This window comes from Schistocerca nitens, chromosome 12 (assembly GCF_023898315.1).
Source record: "Schistocerca nitens isolate TAMUIC-IGC-003100 chromosome 12, iqSchNite1.1, whole genome shotgun sequence".
Taxonomy (NCBI): Eukaryota; Metazoa; Arthropoda; class Insecta; order Orthoptera; family Acrididae; genus Schistocerca; species Schistocerca nitens.
In genome coordinates, this window is record NC_064625.1 from 74,639,309 (window position 1) to 74,659,904 (window position 20,596).

The 20,596-nt window shown below is 42.4% G+C and overlaps 1 protein-coding gene and 1 long non-coding RNA gene across 2 annotated transcripts in view; one reads left to right on the top strand and one right to left on the bottom strand.

Annotated features, from left to right (window-relative positions):
• LOC126215378 (uncharacterized) overlaps window positions 1-20,596 on the bottom strand; it is a 95,758-nt gene that overhangs the window by 55,987 nt on the left and 19,175 nt on the right. The window lies entirely within an intron of this gene.
• LOC126215377 (uncharacterized) lies at window positions 18,579-20,560 on the top strand. Its single transcript, XM_049942071.1, has 2 exons — window positions 18,579-19,189; window positions 19,714-20,560. The coding sequence occupies exons 1-2, from the start codon at window positions 18,644-18,646 to the stop codon at window positions 20,536-20,538; spliced, it is 1,371 nt and encodes a 456-aa protein (XP_049798028.1). The 5' UTR covers window positions 18,579-18,643; the 3' UTR covers window positions 20,539-20,560.

Here is a 20,596-nt window from a genome sequence, read left to right on the forward strand (position 1 = left end):
AAAGAGTCGCATTCTAGGGAGGACGCATTGTTGCTCTTTTTGTCTTCGTATCGCTCTCAGCCCCGCGATGGTCGCTCGCCGGCTGAGTTGCTCCATGGTCGTCCTCATCGAACCTTGATGTCTTTGCTGCGTCCGCCGCATCAGGTTCCAGTGCAGCGGCAAACTACTGCTTTTGCTCCTGGCGACGTTGTTTTCTATTGCAAGTATCGCGGTTCACGGCGTTGGCTCGCAGGGTGCATTCTTCGCTGCCTCGGCCGCGCGATGTATTTGGTTTTGGGGGCCTCTGGTGAGGTGCGTCGGCATCTCAATCAGCTGCGCCTCTGTCGTCGCCTGGGTTCTGCCGCTCCCCGTCTGCTTTCAGCGACGGTGCCGTCCGGTCAGCGCCCTGGGGACCCATCTACTGGCTCGCCTCATCCCCAGGTGTTACCGACGCTGCCTTCCATTTTGCCTCATGGCGACGCACCGCCACCGCCGCCTGTTCTCCCGTCGGTGCCGCCCGCAGTGGACACGTCGCTGCAACCGCCTGGCGCCTCCCTGGGTCACGCGCCGCCGCTCGCTTCCCGTGACCGGCTGTCCTCCACCATGGAACTCTTGCCTGCTCCGGACCAGATGTCGTCTTCGCCCGTCGGGTGCCCCGACCACATGGAGGTCGACCCTTCGGCCCCTCCTGTCTCTCTACGGGCGCATACACCGCATGTTGACGTGCACCCTGGACTAGGTTTTCAGGTGTTTCCTAGCTCCCCTCGGACCGAATGGCCGGGTGCGGGTGGCACAGCCTCGCCTGTTAGGCTCCCCACCTCATCGCATACGTCAACATGGGGTCCTCCCCACGGCGGGCGGAAGCCTTATAACACGACCGTTCGCCGATTTGCAGGGGAGGAATGTGGTGTCACTGCCAGACACCACACTTGCTAGGTGGTAGCTTAAATCGGCCGCGGTCCATTAGTACATGTCGGACCCGCGTGTCGCCACTGTGTGATCGCAGACCGAGCGCCACCAAACGGCAGGTCTCGAGAGACGTATGAGAACTCGCCCCAGTTGTACGACGACGTTGCTAGCGACTATACTGACGAAGCCTTTGCTCTCATTTGCCGAGAGACAGTTAGAATAGCCTTCAGCTAAGTTAATGGCTACGACTTAGCAAGGCGCCAATTGTATCAGTGCATGTATCTTACGAGTCTCATTTGTATAGTCAAGAGAGATGTATCACAAGGATTGATTAAAAGTTAAGTATTTTCCAAAGCTACGTATTTTCTTTATAGCAGTCATAACGTATCCTGTTCCAGACTTGACACCAGTCGGCGTGTGTGTACGCGTGCCTTTCGGCTTCCTTCTCAGTGTGGCGTAGCGAGCTTGTTACGCCACAACACTATCTAATGTATTAAAATTGTGTAACAGTTCAAATTGTTTCTCTGTGTTTGTCCTGTTAGTGATGACTACTACTACTCTAGTTGTTGTCTGTCTAATATCTGCTTACAGCTTATTTGGTCTGGACTAAGTTTCATCCAAACATTTGGAAAAGAATTGCTACGTATATAAAAACAGGTTAGCAACATTGCAGTTTACACAAGTAAGCTACATGGCAGTTGCAGGACTGCAGCCGTAACGTTAGGTGCCTATTTCTACTTAAATGACTTAACAATGACGCAGACTGTTAATGAAACAAAACAATAGTAATAAAGCATTCTTGTTACTCTAACTTTGAAATGAACATATGTGCTGTAACAGTTATATACATGAGGCCCAATGTAATCATGTTTTGCATTATTTATACCAGAAATATCCTAACATATTAAATTATGAGGGAAAGTGCTCCAAATCATAACTTTGTGTATGCCATTGTCCGAGCAATACTCTGCACCTGTTAATAATGTCAGCCCATAACTTTTATCACAACAGAATTTGTAGCAAGACATTTTCAGTAATGCATTCCTATGATGGGGCACTGTTTTCTGCTATAGTAATCATAGCATGTGCGGCTTTCTTGGGAATATTCTGCACCTGCTAATGTTTATGATGGCAACCCATAACTTCTGCCACAACTGTATTTGTAATGAGGCATTTTAAAGTGGCATTATGCAATGACAAGGAATTCCCTTCTGTAAAGGTGAGCATTAAATATGAGAAAAAACTGCATCAATATCAGCGACAGATTGAGGGAGGGAGTTTTCCTCAGTAATGACTTAAAAGTATGACACCTCTTACAGACAACTCACAGCATTACAGTTCGGCTTTCATATCTTCCGAAGTAGCACACTCCTTAACTAATTATTGCTCTTGCACTGATCCCAAAAGTATTGGACATTGCTGACAAAATTCCATTGCCTTTTGTAGCAATGAGAACTTGTTTTTGGTGGTAATTTCTAAACACAAATTTGTCTTTAATTTCATCCATATATCTGATACCATACAGTTGTACATAATATTGTGTAAAGTGCTGCTACAGGCATGACTGGCTAGAATTAACAATGTAATTCAATTCTTTGCACAATCTTATAGCCGCACACACTTATGTTTGAAGCACATCATATTGTAAACAAAGAGTATCGATTAATATGGAAACAATTTAACAACTATCCCAAACTGACATTTTATGTTATTACACAAATGATTATTTTGTGCCTATGTGTTTACTATGTATTCACAAGTTTAAGCTAATCTAGGTGATAAGACTGCATTAATAGTGAACAGAAGTGCAGTAAAATAATCTCTAGTCTGAAAGGTTCTAATAATAAACAATGTGCTCTTTTAATATTGCAAAACTGTTGGACATTCACATATTTGTTGTTACAGTAGAAAATTTAAGAGATGTTTAGGGTCTATAGTGAACATAATACAGAACTATCCATTATATTTTATTCCACTCGCTTTTACTCTCACACTCTCTAAATGTAATGCAGTCATTTGTTCTCCAATTTAAGTACATACTCAGAAACTGAACATGTATATAAATAACAGAGTACTGCATTGCTTTCACAACCAATGTGATACGAGAAATATATCTTTAATAATGAATTATCAACAGTTCCACACTAAAAAAAAATCTCAAAAAAGCAGCAGCTGGGTAATTGTCTGTAGGCAGCACATCCTGTCCCTGACACGCCACAACCTCAAATTTCTCATCACACACCCAGTGCAGAGTGTACTTTGTACAGGTGCTGACAGATTGAGCACGGGAGTTCTTTATTTTCAATAAAAGAAAAGGGGAATTTTTTTTTTTAAATGCATGGTATGGATGGCAATGGATCTTCACAAAGCCGTGAACAGGCCCTGGGTTGGCGACACATCAGATTTTTCCAGTACGTGCCGCTATCCCACGGCTTGTTCGTGTACTCGACGAACAAACAACCTTTCTGCTGACAGGGTGACGCTTAGGGAAGCATCGCTTGCCTAGGCAGAGCTCCTACAGCAGCCAATCAGAAAGTTTAAGGAGATCACGTGTGAGCGCCCACCACGCCGAGCTGCACGGACGAGGCGTGTGGATCGTCTTCTTTTACTGACAGGCCCCCGACGAGATCAGACACATTGGCCGGTTGCCTCCGTGCACTTTTCGAGCCCCGGCTCAATCTGCTTGCGTCTTAGGGCCGCTAAACTCACATAATGTACCCCGGCTAGGTCAATCAGTAAATGTTTTCTCAATAAACGGGAGGCAGTTTGCCGACCAAAGTTGAAAAATTAACACTTGTTATTTTTCGGACCCTACTTTCACCTCAGGCACATCCTGACGTGCACAACTGGTGTCAGTGAAGTGGGATCTGACCCACCAAGCGGTCTAACATGTCTTGAAATTACGGCTAGATGCCGGGACATTTTCTTTGACATGGGGGCCATGCAGTAAATTAACTTCTTGTGGTGCTGGAAGCACCAATACGACACTGCATCATTACATGCAGCTATCCCTGTTGCCTCCGCGTCTGCCCTGGTGGCCCGTTTTATCTCAGCATTAACGCACGCGATACAGTGACATCGCTGCACATTGACCATCACGCCGCAAGCCGAGCCACAGTCAGCCGGATGCCCCTCTTGTTGGCAGTTTCCCTGCCGTAAATTTCATCCCAACTTTCGTGGGTAAAACTAACAAAAATGTAACGACATTTTTGTAGTGTGTCAAAGACGTAGGTAGGACTTGTGGCTGGCCTGATAGTTTCCTTTCGAGTGTGCTGAAGCTGAAACTTGCAGGAGACACTCGAACATATGTCAAGTCAGTCGACGCTCTGCGAGATGCTATCACTTTTGAAGCCTTGGCTAAAGGGTTAGCAGAGAGCTATTCTGATAAGAGAAGTGTCAGTTATTATCGGGATTTGCTGTCTACCTTACGACAGAAAACCAATGAAGATTTAGAAGTATTTGCTGACCGAATCCGCACAGTATCGTTTCGCACTTATGTGTTTAGCAACTGCCAGGCCCGTGATGAAGTTTTAATAGAGAAAGCAGAAGCAAGGGCTATAGTCGTGTTCATTTGAGGGATTAACCCGCAAACTGGGACAGAAGTGAAAATGGCTACCCCTACTACACTGCACAAAGCTGTGCAAATTGCACTGCTACGTGAGGAAGCAGGGAGATTTGTTTCTAACCCATCGCGAAGTAAATGTCAGCGCTGCGGGAAGTTTAATCATACGGCCGCGCGCTGCCATGCACCGTGTTGTGGCAGATGCCGCAAAATCGGGCATACTAATGCTACATGCCCCCAAAACAATGTAACCAGACAAAGGCAGCAAAATGTTCCACAGACAAACAGGCAACGGGATAGTTACCAACAGGGAAATGGTCGGGAGGCAGGCTCAGCCACCGACCCTTGCCCCCGATAAAAGTAATGAAACTGGAGTATAAAAAACAGCAGAAAGATGAGGTGGCGAATGTTTTGCTAGAGGGTAAACTCAGGGGTAGAACAATTAGAGTGTTAGTAGATACGGGAGCATAAATTAGCGTGCTGTTTGTCCCCTATCATGATAAGCAGAGATTGAAACCGCCCCGCTATCACATTGCTGGATTGGGTGAGGGACTGATCATTCCTGCCAGGTCATCTTTCGTTAGTTTTCAGTTAAGTGAAAAAACATATGGTTTTAATATGGAGGTTGTATGGAAATGTAGGAGGGACTTTGATATCATTCTAGGCAATGATTTCCTCAATGAGTACCAAGGGGTAATCGATTATAGGACGCACACCGTCTTATTTGGTGAGGAAACTCACTTTTTCGGCGGTGTTCGGACCGAAAGCGCACGAGGAAAATGTGAGCGACGGCCGCTCTCACAGGATCCGACAGAACCGCGTACATGGCCCATTAAATCGTTACGCCCAGTTACCATTGAGAGTGGGATAAGCAAGGTTCTATGGATTGATATCAAAGCTCCATTGCCTACTAGTTCAACCGTTTTGGTGGACCCGCTCCATCAAAACGATGTGTTGGGCAGATTATAAGTTCATGTGAAGAGAGGTTTATGTGCTGTAGAGAGAAAAGGGAAGAAGTTTTGTGTACCTGTATGTATCGATAATTTTGGTTTGAGAAAGATAGAGATTCCACGTGGAACAGTTTTGGCAAGTGGTCAGGAAATAGATGATGATTTTTCAGTGATAATTGAAGGTTAGAGTCAAAATAGGAAGCAGTTCCCTATTAAAAGTGTGCATACCTTGATACCCTCTTTGCAAAAGCAATTTAATGAAAAGTTAGAGCATTTGAGTACAGCAGAGCAGAGGCTAATATGGCCCGTATTGGAAGAATTTGCGTGGATGTTTGAGGAAAGGCAATATTTGCCTGCTACTGATCTCATACAGCACGAGATTCCCACCGGAGATGCTAGACTGCTAGACCTATATCTCAAAAGGCATATAGGATCCCTCATCATTTACAACCAATAGTGGAAGACACAGTTCAACAGCAGCTAGCAGCAGGGATTATTCAACCCTCTGCCAGCCCCTGGTCGTCCCCAATTGTTCTGGTTCGTAAGAAATCAATCAGTGGCAAGAAGAGTTATAGGCTCTGTGTTGATATGAGAGCGGTGAATAAAGTAACAACACCTGATACTTATCCTTTGCCTCAAATTGACGAAAGCCTAGATCAATTAGGAAACTGCAAGTATTTCACCACTTTAGATATGTGATTAGGGTATCATCAGATTCCTATAGCTCCCAAGGACAAACCTAAAACCGCCTTTATTGTGCCTTCGGGTTTGTATGAGTTTTTACGCATGCCATTTGGCCTCAGGAACGCCCCAGCAACCTTTCAAAGATTTGCTGATTTATTGTTACGTGGTTTAAAGCCCACCACATGTTTAGTTTATTTAGATGATATTATTGTATTTTCTAGAATTATTGAAGAACATGCACAAAGGTTGAGGTGTGTTTTGTCACATTTGCGGAGTGCCCATTTAAGTCTGAAGATAGAAAAATGTTAATTTGCACAGTCACAAGTCCAGTACTTGTGACATGTCATTAGTGCTGAAGGTGTCAAACCAGATCCTCGGTTGACTGAGGCTGTGAGAAATTTTCCCACCCCAACCAATGTAAAAGAGTTACAGTCACTGCTTGGCATATATAATTACTATTGCCGGTTTGTGAAAGATTATGCCACCATAGCAAAGCCATTAACCAAGTTGTTGAAAAAAGGTGCAGTTTTCGAGTGGTCAGAAGAATGTGAAGTAGCTGTAAAGAAGATTAAAGAAGTACTAACAAGCTCACCCCTGGTAGCCTATCCAGATTTTGAAAAACCTTTTATTCTTGCAACCGATGCCTCAGATTTTGCTCTGGGTGCAGTCCTTAGCCAAGAATATAACGGAGAGGAAAGACCTGTTGGGTGTGCCTCCTGCCAGATGAATCAGGCTGAAATAAATTATAATACTACTGAAAAGGAATTGCTTGCACTTATGTTTGGGGTAAACTATTTTAAATGTTATTTGTATGGTAGAAAGTTCACCGTAATAACAGATCACGCGGTATTAACTTGGATGTTGAGTCTGAAAGATCCTAGCAGTCATTTAACTAGATGGGCTTTAAAACTTGCTGAATATGACTACGAGGTTAAGCATAAACCTGGTAGACTGCATTCTAATGCTGACTCCCTGAGTTGTAAAGTAAGGGTAGTTCAAACAAATGATGTTTTGATTGAGGAATTGAAAGAGGCACAAAGCCGAGATGTTGAATGTCATAGGTATGTTACCAGTGTAGATTTCATTACTGAAGATGGTATTTTATACCTAAAGACTTTGGGTGGTAATAGAGTTGTAATTCCAAAGGAATTGCAGTCCAGAATAATAGCTCAATGTCATGATAGTTTGCAAGCATGACATAATGGGCAAAGAGCAACAAATGCAAGGATAGCTGCACGGTATTGGTGGAAAAACAGAAAGAAAGATGTTCAAAAGTATATTCAAAATTGTTTACCTTGCGCTCAAAGAGCACCCCCTCCTAGGACCAAAATATCTTTACAAAGCCTTCCAGAGGCAATGAGAACATTCCAGAATATTGCCCTGGATATCGTCGGTCCTTTTCCACAAAGCAATCAAAACAATAAATATATCCTGTCCATTATGGACCACTTTTCTTGGTACCTTGTTTTGGTACCTCTCGCTGATATGACAGCAGAGACAGTTGCTAGAGAATTTGTCAATCACTTAGTTTTGCCTTTCGGCAGCCCTGACGCTGTTCTAACAGACCAAGGGACGAACTTTATGTCGGCTTTATTCGTTCAAGTGTGCAAGCTTCTAGGAATCAGTGGAGAACCACCCCCTTTCATCCAAAGGCAAATGGCTGCCTGGAACGTGTCCACAGGACAATTAAGAAAATGTTAAGTTACTATGTAAACAGAACGCATTCAGATTGGGACCGTTATATCAATATAGTCGCTTCAGACTATAACAGCCGTGTCCATGAGTCAACAGGCTATAGTCCTTATCAGATAGTTTTTGGCAAACCTATGAACTCACCTTTTGAATTGGACAAATTGCCCCCAGGTGTGGACATAACTGAAGTCAAGAGGTTAGCTCGCCGTTTCAAGTCAATTTGGAAACAAGTTCAAACCAACAATTCCACAACCACCAAAAAACAATTACAGTGGAGTAATAAGAATGCAGTAATGCCCCTTTACAAGCATGGAGATTTAATCTTGTTGCATAACCCAAAAGTAAGACGAGGAAGAACAAAGTAGTTTGCACCTCAATATGAGGGACCATACCCTATCATTCGGTTAACCTCTGCAGTAAATGCTGAAATCCAGTTGCCAGATCGGTTAGTGATAGTACATTTTGATCGTCTGAAACCCTTTTATGGAAAAGCACCTTCCATTCCGACAGTTTTGCCTAATCCATTGCCTAGTAGTGTATCAACTATGCCAGGGCCTACAGTGAGTAAAGTAAAGAAAAAGAAGGTAAAACCCTTACCTGTCAGACCTAGATATTCCTTAAGGAACAAGCATCCTTATGCATTGAGGTCAAGAGACTAAGTTTGTATCTTGTTTTGTAGAGTATCAAGTGTAGCTGTTAACTCATATTCATTTGAAGTTTCATGTAATACTTGTTCAGTTGCATGCGCTGCTGCAACCTTAAGTGTAGCTTAAGTGCAAAGTGTAGAGTAAGTAGCGAGCAAGCAAAGTGCTGGAAGTATGGGTTGGAACGGCAGTATAATTATATTCGATGAGGAGATATCTGCTCAAATAGTACGATAAGTTGTCACAAGGGCTCCGAACCACTTCCTGAATGGAAAAAGTAATTGACAAATAATACGAGACTATCATGATCCTACACTAACATGAGTTTAAAACTCAATCCTGGGATATTAGATCAGTTATAGCCACTGTTTGTATCTACCATGTTATTAAATTCTCCAGAGCTTAAGATAACGGAACGATTACAGCTGTCCACATTTTCTGCAGTTCCTGTGTATCACACTAGAGGATATCAGACCCAATGCTTGTAATCACTGGGTCACTCTCATACTAGCTTCATCTGCCTCGTAAATATCACACCACATCTCTCTCTCTCTCTCTCTCTGTTTCCCACCCTGAGAGCACAAATCCATGCTTGAACTATGGAGTTTACCCCAGAGTTTAATCTATGTATCAATAAGGTAACAGGACGAGAATAGTGAGGTTTTGGATTCATATATTATCAAAATAAATAATTACACAATACATACAAACCTAACATTCAGCCTGGAAGGACACAGCAATTTTAACGATATATCTTTTCACACGTTGCACTGTCCATCTACACAGCATACCTATGCAAAGTACGTATGACTATCAGTAACAAAATACACCTACTATAGTTGAATTCTTTTATCTTGACGGCTCGCGCATGCCCGTCCAGACGCGGGAGATTGCTGCGTTGCCAGTTGCACACGACGCACGCGCCAAGAGAAACAGCGCCATAGTACAGTATAGTTCGCAAGCTTACGTTTAGGGGGGAGCGCGCAGTTTATGAAGTAAAGCCACCACGGCCGCATTAACCCTTTCGCTGCTACAGAGACGTGCTCCCCGCATTCCGCGCTGTGCGCTATTTTGTCACTGCACTGATCGCCTGTGCTGACACATGGTGTTTCCGACTGCTTTGACACACTTATCATTCGATTCCACAACAACTATTTGGCCCAAAAATTAGATTTTTACACATCTTCTTGACTGATACCTTCCCCCCACTTCCTTTGACTGACTGAAGTGCTTTAAAATAAAGCCAAACGCGCCCGGTGTAAATAAAACTTTTATTACAGTCGCGAAAGACGGAATATTTCTCAATATTACATACGACACCTATGTGGTACTTAAATTAAATGAGATATTGTTATACAGTAAATTTTATATGAAATTTAGGTACCTTGTCCACATTTCATTCTCAACATTGTGGCAACTAAAATCAACCATACGGAAAGTATACGCTATGGACTTTTACCTCTGCAAACTCTTCAAAATTTCGTGCAATGGTTTACTACATTTAATGCTGCACAATAACTGGGTTGAACAACGAAACAAAATTAAGTCATTTATGGGGGGAAGGTATCAGTCAAGAAGATGTGTAAAAATCTAATTTTTGGGCCAAATAGTTTTTGTGAAATCGAATGATAAGTGTGTCAAAGCAGTGGAAACACCATGTGTCTGCACAGGCGAGCAGTGCAGTGATGACAAAATCGCGCACAGCGCGGAATGCGGGGAGCACGTGACTGCAGCAGCGAAAGGGTTAATGAAGAGACAAAGCACTAGAAATTTCAAAAAATTGCATTCAAACGAATAAAATTCGTGAAGTAAGACACTTCGATATTGTTTTAAAATAAAAAAAATATTTAGCATCGCACAAGGTTTGAACTCGTTACCTATCGCCTTCTAATCCAACGCCTTAACCATTACACTAACACAGCACATACTGCAACATATCTCCATAAGGACTCTAACACGTCACGCAAAATTCTGACAAACACTGTTGGTATGCCTATGAATTACTCGCACTTCGTCGAAGTACAATAGGAAATAAACAATTACCGCTGTTCTTTATTGCGAAAAAGCGGTTCGTGAAATTGATACAAACACCTTTCCTTACTATCGCCTGAATTAAGAGTCTTATTGCTTGTTTGGTTTAATTAATTAATAGAAAATGAAGCAATTGGCATAAACAATGGTTTTTCCAAACTTTCAAAAAACAAAGTCTGCTATCAAGACATTGCTTTTGTTCTATTACTTTATTTATGACTGAATGTTTCTAAAACTGAAGACACTCGTCCGTGCTCTGCACTACAGTCGAGATCTGGCAACGTCGTTCTCTGTTCATTGGCTGACTGTATGTTTTGACGTCAGATGCACAGAACGAACCTAAACTCGGCCGCCAAGATATATGACACGCACTTTAGTGCAACTGTAATGAAAGAGAGCTGGTAGCTGCACCGAAGTTTTAGCACGTCATATGCCTACACTGAAATACTGGAGAGTATGACAAAGAACGTTGAAAGGTAAGTGTTCTGTGAAGAGGAGTGATCTGTGTTATGATACCTGGTTATGTGAACTACACTTGTAGTATTTATGCCATTCATCCTCCATACGACAGTACTGGTAACTTCCCTTTTGAATATTGGTGCAATAGCTATTAACCACAAATCATTTTGTCTAATGCTCAAATAAAGTACACCTTTTCATAATGATGTCTGCCGACGTACACAACACAAATTTCTATCTTTTAAGAGGAACTTTTATTGATTGCCTAGCAGAAGCTAGTGAAAACTTTTCCCAGGTTACAAACCAAGTGAATATTCAACGTAATTTCTTCAATACTATGTGATGAAAAAGTAACTTATATAGTCAAAGTTCACATAGAAAGATCGTTGTCTATGCGCTGACGTATACTGGCACTACTACGTAATTGGTAGAGGACACAATCATTTCTAATGTAATGCATCTCAGTTGGTATACCACCCAATAATGTTTTTCCGCTATCTTGGAAAGCAGGGATTAAAAGTTTTTGTGTTCCACCGTTAAAGAGACTATTGGTATTCGCGGTTGCAAGTTAAAGGAAGTAGTGCCGCTCTTGGGCGTCTTCGGGTGTACTCCTTCGCCATACACATTCAGGAATTGGCGAATATACATAACTTAGTGTAGCCAGCCACTACAATGTGCATTTCTGTAACCAACCTGGCTATGTACGGAAGGGAGCTGGGCTCGGAATCGTCCGACAGAGAGCACTACTGTAAGAAGAATAAAATCAGAATCGTAGTTAGAGTTGAAGTATCAAGTATCGCAACTTCACTAGTTCGGCATAGTCAAACACTAGTGTACTAAAGTCATTCACCCACATAGTGCCAAATAACAGGCCACGCCATCGCAGACAAAAACAAAACTTAACTAAGCGTATGAAGGAGCGCACAGCTGCCTGATAGAGCGTACTTGCTGGAGGCGCCAGAGCAGCGCATTCCGTTAGATATGCAGCCGCACGCACACCCACACACCAGTACACACTACGTCGAATGAATCACTGTGCCACATTTTGTCATTTGTTACGTCATCTAATGAACCACACACGTCCTAGTTGATGAATTACACTATTACACAAAGTATCTTATACCTAACCAAATGCAAATTACATAAAACACACAGTAAACGAAATTATTCCTACCTTATCTACAGCCTTGCAACTAATTCACACTCTTATGCTGTCTGAAATGCAACCTATAGCGTTCAACAAGCATGTATGTGAGTTACAGGATACACAACTGCCGTGATACGCCATGAAACGGGTTCTGCACTACTAGTGTAAATACGTCTCACATATACACATTTGCTGTCTTCTACCATGCACATAAGCATTTTCCTTAGCTAATGAAGAATAGAACACTATTAGCTTTCATACAAGTGATCATTATAGAAGGCTAACTCAGAGAATTATTCACTGTTTACGTGCGACACACCTATAAAATTATGTCTTACTGATCGCAACAGTGGCTCACCGAGCAGACGCCACAGGTAAGTCATGGATCGTCGAGATGTCGCCGTGGTGCTACAGTACGTGCTCAGGTAAGTCTCCAGGATTAGGGAGATACATGATAGAAAGAGGATAGGGCATGACACACACCTACTGACAAAATAGAGGCAAAGTTAATGACAGCTGGTCTGCTTAATTACTCATGCAAGTCTATACTTCGAGTCAAGCTCAATAGGGTATTCTTTCTTCACTAACATTTTCCAGTCTGTTTCTTTGGCAGTGGTCCCACTAGATAGTGGATAGGAAGCGAGGATCTCGTCAATCCATTCATGCGCGTCACTAATTAAATGAAGAGACCCTCACGTATCCTCACACCCTACGTTATTCAGATGGAATAGCATAACTAGATAAAATATGCATACTTTACCATAACAGAGTAAGTGGATTTAAAGAAAGAACCATTTATTAGAGAGTGTGGCAGGGGTTATAGGTGGTACAAAACAAGTGAGAGAATCTCATCATTTCACTACCACGATTTTATTACAATTTAACATCTCAATGAATTACATTTGACTCACATCACCACAGTCCCACTCACTCCTATTTGCTATTAACATCATTTACGCACTTTGTACCGATCACACCACCTTGCATTACAAGTAATGTTTTCACACACCCAGTAATGGATGTCCTTAGTATTCATAGCCATAAATCATGACAGTCTCCTTTCAAGTGACGTAATTCGTCTGGAATTAAATGTCTTAATGCCAACTCGTAGCAGATTGCACATCTATTAGTCCTGAGATGACTATACTGCCTTCCAGTCGCTTTGCAATGCTTGCTCACAGATCTAAGTCATAAGTTAATTTATGCTGTGTGTTTCATTTTATTGTTTTGCATTATTTTATTGTGCTGCTAATTGCATTATGCTTTGTGTCAGTTTATTATGTTGTACATGTGCATTTTTTTGTCATTTCATGTTGTATACCTTCAGTTTGTATACGCAGGGAACACGGAGCCATGTCTCAACCCTCCCCCTCCCCTCACTGTATTAAGGGATAGTTACTTACTATTATCTTTCCTTTATGAATCAAACAGCACCTAAGCCGTGCTGGTCATTCTGCTACCTTGCATAACAAGGAGCGGCTCCGTGATAAAAACTAATACACCTGTTTGTCTGTGGGGATGTTTCGCTGCCAACGCAGCGATGGAAGACTATCTGACGCAGTCATTGACATGTCAGACTGATAGGTTGGACTCAGTAAATTATGGAAACTACTCAGGAATGGGCCCAAGCACCAAGTAGTAATTGACCAAGGGCAAAGGAATGCCTGCTTATACCCGGGCCTCTGAAACATTGCACTTGACGTCTGCGTATGAAGTTGGCAGCGTAACAGAGTAACAAGTGAAGAACGATAGGCGCTAGGCGTTCAGCGTGGGGTGCCAGCCAATCACAGCGCAGTGAGCACTGCTGTTACTCACGTGCTGTGACGTCAAAGTTCCCGCATTGCCGGCTTTGTTTGGTGAATGTGTATACAACGTGAATTGTATGTTGTTTAACGCGTGTTTTCGTTGTACTGTGTGCTATATCGTTGTGACTTTTGTTACGTTGTGAGTGTACATACTTGGAAAATGCCACCGAAAAGACTTCGTTCACCTAGTGACAATCCTTTGCGTCGAGGGGTGCCGCTAAACAGCCAGGCACTGGAGTTACTACGCAGAACTTGTGAGTTTTACGAGCAGGAGAAAAACTATGTAAGCATTCATGGACAGCCACCAATTCCTGCCAACAAAGTGGTGGAACGTACGTCGAAAACTCTTAGTATTAGTGCAAGAACCGTAGTAAGTAAGGGAGTATTACTACAAAACTTGGAGGATACTGAAGTGAGCCGTAATGATTCCGAGCTGTCTGGATCAAATAATACATTTTTATCAACCCCGGGAAAGAAGAAAAAGCAGCCTAGTCCTATCACAGATTCAGATTCTTTCCAGACTGATGCAATTCGTAGGCATGTTTATGCTTACTACAGCAGAAAAGAGTATCCGACTGTAGCTAAGTTATTAATCTCTTTAAAAGAAAGTGAACTCTTCATGGGTGGTAAAACATCACTAAAAATTGTGCTAAAAAATATGGGTTTCCGTTACAAAACGCTAGACGGACGCAAAGTACTGTTAGAGAGGGCACATATTGTTACCGCTCGTAGCATTTTCTTACAAAATTGTGGGCAGAGACATTCATTCCATAATTTGGCTAGACGAAACGTGGGTTAATGCCGGGGAAACTGTCAGTAAATGTTGGACGGATAACACATCCAGCAGTAGCGGCCATCAGCCTGACGGGAAGAGGAGCTAGATTAATTGTGGTCCATGCAGGCTCCTCCAGTGGTTTTGTCCCTGACGCACTTTTAGTTTTTAGATCAAAAAAGACTGGTGATTACCATGAAGATATGGATCACACACGATTTGTTGAGTGGCTCAGGAACCTTTTAAAACAATTTCCTGTCCCTACAACAATTGTAATGGACAATGCTCCATATCATTCGGTGATACAGAACAAAGCCCCAACCACAAATGATCGGAAAGAAGTTATGGTGCAGTTGTTACAGGCTCGAAATATTGCAGCGGATATGAGTATGACAAAGGTTCTGTTATATTCTCTTGTTAAAGAAAATAAGCCTACAACACCTACATATGTAGTAGACGAAATTGCCAAGGAGCAGGGTCATACTGTAATAAGGCTGCCACCATATCACTGCCATTTCAACCCTATTGAGTTAATATGGAGTGATTTACAAATGTATGTAAGGAACAACAACAAGTCCTTTACAATAACAGAGGTGGAAAAGCTGTTGCGTGAAGCTCTTGTGACTGTGGATGCAGCCTCATGGAGAAAAAAAGTAGAGCACATCGAGAAGCTTATACGAGCAGCACAGACAATAGAAGGCATTATCAGTGGCCATGAACAATTAATGATTTGTCTTGCTGATGATGACGATGAAGACGGTTTTGGCGATGAGTCGGACAACAGTGACGATGGCGAGCTGGATGGAATTGCGCCATTATTGCTGTAAATTGGTGAGTGAAAAATTACTAATATTGGTTATTTATTGCAATCTTTGTTATTATTTATTTTGTAAACTACGTACATTATTGATTTTAAAGTACCAGTCATCAGATACTTGTTTTTTGTATTTCTTTGCTCCGTTATAGAAAGGGTGCACATTGTTATGCTTTTACATGCATTATTATACGGTTGTTTACTTCCTGTCATTTTAGTACAACTAAAAACGAGTTTTTATATACACTGTAATTGCTCAATCGTTTGCATTTAAGAGACAGGATGGAAAACTGCATCGTCTGCTGTGTGTATAGAGGCTGCTGTTGCAACATCGCTATTACAGTATAGCCAACCTAACTAGACAAAAAGCGAACTGTCAAGTGCAATGTTTCGCCGGCGGGGGTATAGTTGGCCTGAATCACAACCGGCTAGTTCAGTGAGAGACAGATTTGCACTCACAATGGACAACAAGTAATAGGGACAACTATTTCGTTGGCTCGGTTTTATCACGCTACTGACAACACACGACATGCTGGTATCCGTGCTGCCAAATCAGTGGATACCTGCAGTCGCCTGTGATTGCAGCTAATTTTTGAAGCCCTTCCCTTTTATTACTTACTCTACTGCCGAGCCCTCGGATCTATCCTGTCTTTCTTCTTTCGTTGATGAGTATACAGTGGTACTGTAAATTACTCCAACAATACCGGTCCTATCTGTCTTTCCAGTCACTTTTCTCATCGAGGTATCGCTCCTCCCTTGTTGCAGTGTCCATGTTTAAGCTATTCTCTGACGATCTATTGTGAAGTGAGAATCGTGTCTCTGCTATCTAGCTAAGCGAAGAATCAGTGTCCTTCAACAGTAGGCGAAAACCTGCGTTGTAAATTTTTAAAGACGTAACCATGGGCATTACTTGGTTGTTCCTAAGGAGAGCTTTGTCCCTCCCTTAAAGTACATAAATATAATCATCGTGTTCGCATTTTCACTTTTCCTTGCTGCTCGTGACTTTTCGTGACACTAAACACAAATGCGACGTGTAATTTGCGCCGTAGCAACGATACGATACGTACTTGGAAGAGCCACCACACAGTTCTTAGTGCCAACATAAATTATCTCTCAGCGTAACTCGCTAAACTAAGTACGCCAATACTCGGTCGTGTAAGAGGGAAGTTTTACTCCCCGTGTCTACTACTGTGAAGCAGTGCAGCGCGCAACACACGTGTGCATGCGGGCACGAGCTGCCTGATCAGTAGACACGCGTATCACATAACGTCGTAGTAACGACGGGCGGTGTGTGCAAAGGGCAGGGATGAAATCAATGTGAGCTTATGACTCGCGCTTACTGGGAATTCCTCGTTCATGGGTAACAATTGCAAGCCCCAATCCCTAGCACGAAGGAGGTTCAGCGGGTTACTCCGACCTTTCGGCCTAGGAAGACATGCTGATTCCTTCAGTGTAGCGCGCGTGCGGCCCAGAACATCTAAGGGCATCACAGACCTGTTATTGCTCAATCTCGTGCAGCTAGAAGCTGCCTGTCTCTCTAAGAAGAAAAGTACAGCACGAAGGATGTCACGCGGCTAGTTAGCAGGCTAAGAACAGCCATGCACCCCCACCCACTGAATCAAGAAAGAGCTATCAATCTGTCAATCCTTTCGGTGTCTGGGCCTGGTGAGGTTTCCTGCAGCCACGCGCGTACGTATTGTAACTGGTAAACTTTACTGTTCAGCTACGCTTCACCTCGCAGAATCTTTATCCACAGAATGGGCAGTAAGTCACTCTGAGCTTTAAAATGTTATACATTATTACAATGTTGATCTGCCTTTCCTTGTATTACAGTCATTACATACTGCATTATTTCGCTGCCTTCTTAGAACCCGAGTATTATGCCAGATGTTGGCACATTTCTTCTCCAACAGTCACGTCAGCGAATGTCAAGTTTGCATAGGAGTAAAGAGCCGAAGTATCTGTCTTGTTAAGTTGCTGTTCCCAATTTGCCTGAAGCAATCGCGGTGTAGTAACCACTTCAGTCAAGCTGTTAATTGCTTAACGCCTTGATATCATAACGAGTGTGGTCCTTGGTTGTTGCCAATGCTTCTCACATAACCATCTCTCCGCAAATGCTTGCAATTTCAGCCTTTTCTACCATGCCCTGCCTTACTTTTACCTGATGCCGGAAAACATCTTGTTATCCTCGTAAATATGCACTGGTTTGCTCAATCCACGAATCTCGACCACTCAATAACAGCAGTAGCAAGTCCTTCTTCAAGTTAGTTACTATTCAGCCCATCTGTCAATCGCAACCTTGTACACTAGAATCTCTTTCACAGCCGCTATCATCGGTTTTTCCTCTCATTACCTCTGGTGCTTCTATGATGATGAAGTCCCATCTCGCTTTGGCAACCCATAGCGAAGAATAGTCACATATTGTCAGACATAGTATATGAACTACATGTTATCGCTTCTTGAACACCCGCACAGCATTCCTTACACATTCACAGACACCTCATCCACATGATACATATACACAGTCATATTCATCCCACCCTGAAAGGGAGAGTATAAACTCTACTACAGGAGATGTATTAAAAGGGTTCAGCTGCACTTGATTTGTTTGCATTTCTGGCGGTTAAACCCTCTATCTGGTTATCGCTTTTGCATCTACTCACTTTATTTGGAGAGAATTATACGTTAAATACTTCTCACCAGGAAAACCTGTTACAGTTCATGCAGAAAACGCTTTTCAACATAGTGTGCAATGTGTTGTCTAGGGTAGCTGCAGCGATCTGAACAGTCACCCCGGAAATAAAAACTCCGTATATAGAGGGCCTACGGAATTTTCTGAAAATTGTTATCACTTACAAAATGTAATTACTACCATTCTCTACCTGTGTGTAATCTTCTCTGTAAAGGAAACAAGCAGTCATGTACTTTATTGCATGGTTAAGTGCTTCCATCAACACGCTTAACCGTTTATCTGCATCTAGCGGCTAAGAAACCTTCCACCTCAACAGATTGACTCTCATTGATATCGCACCAATATTCTGGGTGAAGACCCATAAATATCTATACATAAAACAAAAACACACACAAATAACACGCAGGTGCTGCTGACCCCCTTTCACACTTCTTAAGCCGCGTACACACTGCCACTGGAAACATGTTTCTGCCGGAAACATTGTTTTCTGCGATGTTTCGCAAATGTTTCCGACTTTGTTTCTGGTCTCTGTTTCCGTCCACACTGGCGGCAAACATTTCTCGTGTGTTCACGCCGTCTGCAGTGCCCCTTGTGTTCTAATCGTCTGCTGCTGCGTTATGTCTGGTGTCGAAGAATCAATAATGATATGTGGAGCTGCATTATTAATGCTAGAAGGTTTACACAAACAAAATGAAAGGCGTCCTCGTCGTTGGTGGAGAAAAACATTCTATAGAAGAACTGGCGGAAATAACCTGCTACGTGAGCTGAGTATGGAAGACGGCTCTGGCTTCCGCAACTTCACTCGGATCTCACCTACCGATTTTGAATATCTGGCAAATATGATATCACCATTTGTTTCAAAAAAGGACACGAATTTCAGGAAAGCTATTTCAGTCAACCAAAGGCTTGCAGTTACTCTTCGTTTTCTGGCAACAGGAGATTCATTTCAGAGCCTTGCGTATTTATTTTGCATTTCGAAACAAGCAATATCTAAAGGAGTATCCGAAGTATGTGGAGCTCTGGTGGAAGTACTGAAGGATTATGTAAAGGTAAGTAAATGAAAAACATTGTTAAATAAGCACATTTTCGAAGTGTTATTATTTCTCAATTACGTTACATAATTCGTCAAACACAACTTCTTCAACTGCGTTGTCACTGTCTACATAGCTTGTAAATGTAACAGGGGAATTGTTACTTGATGATGATGGCCCTGCTACATTCATACCCCTTTTCTACTGCTCACTTTCTAAATACGCTACATGTTGTTTCATTAGTACATTATTAAGCAAAGCCATTGTTTTTGCTCGTTGTAACTCGGGCAATTTCCTTAAAACTGAGGCCACATACTGCCCATACGCACTGCATTCATCGTCCTTGTCTTCTTGTTTTTGCAGCACTTTAGTTAGCAATTGAGACGCAATCTTGAAGGGTTGCTGTATGTCTTTTTTCTCGCCCATCATCCTTCTGATTTTTGGTGGTGGAGGACTGGAAGGTCCAGCTGCAACCTCTTCATCCTCATTTGTGCCCTCTGGCGAATGTACGAAAACCCGAAAATCAAATTTCTTTCTTTCAGATACCTGCGACTGAAAACGACTGGAGTGAAACAGCATGTTTATTCTCACAGATTCTTCAGTTCCCCCATTGTGTCGGAGCAATTGACGGGAAAGATATCGTGCTACAGTGCCCTGTTGGTAGTGGAAGTGAATATTATAATTATAAAGGTTCATTCGGCATTGTGCTGCTTGCTGTCGTCGATGCCAGCTACAACTTTTTGTACGCAGATATCGGCTGCCAAGGCAGAATATCAGATGGTGGTGTGTTCAAAAACGCGAGCATAAATGAGTTAATTAACAAAAAGAAACTTAACTTGCCACATGCCGAATGCTTACCAGGTAGCACCAAGGCCCTACCATATGTTTTTGTAGCAGACGATGCTTTTCCCTTACAGGAAAACATTATGAAACCCTACCCGGGAAAACATGTTAAAGGTTCAAAAGAGAGAGTTTTTAATTACAGACTTTCAAGGGCCAGAATGGTTGTTGAGAACACTTTCGGCATTATGGCTTCAGTTTTTCGTGTGTTTAGAAAACCTATGTTGCTACAACCGGAAAAGGGAAATACTGTCACACTTACAGCTGTATGTCTCCACAATTTTTTAAGGCAAAATGCTGCGGCAAGGAACCAGTACACCCCACATGGAAGCTTCGATTCCTACAATTTACAAACAGGTGAAATGATTCCAGGCACATGGAGACGAGATGACACTGCATCAGTTTTCATTTCAGCACAGAACATACCAAGGAAAGCTGCTTCCACGAATAAACAAATTCGAGACGAATTTGCTAATTATTTTTTAAGCCCACAAGGAAGTGTACCGTGGCAAAATAACTATGGGTGAATGTGACTGTGTACTATAAAATACAAATAAAGACAAACAAGCATAATTTTCGTACCTC

Excerpts from the sequence above, each read along its gene's own strand:
- LOC126215377 (XM_049942071.1), top strand. The coding sequence starts at position 18,644 with ATGTTTCCGACTTTGTTTCTGGTCTCTGTTTCCGTCCACACTGGCGGC. Across the intron at positions 19,190-19,713 it reads TACTGAAGGATTATGTAAAG|ATACCTGCGACTGAAAACGA; the intron begins GTAAGTAAATGA and ends TCTTTCTTTCAG.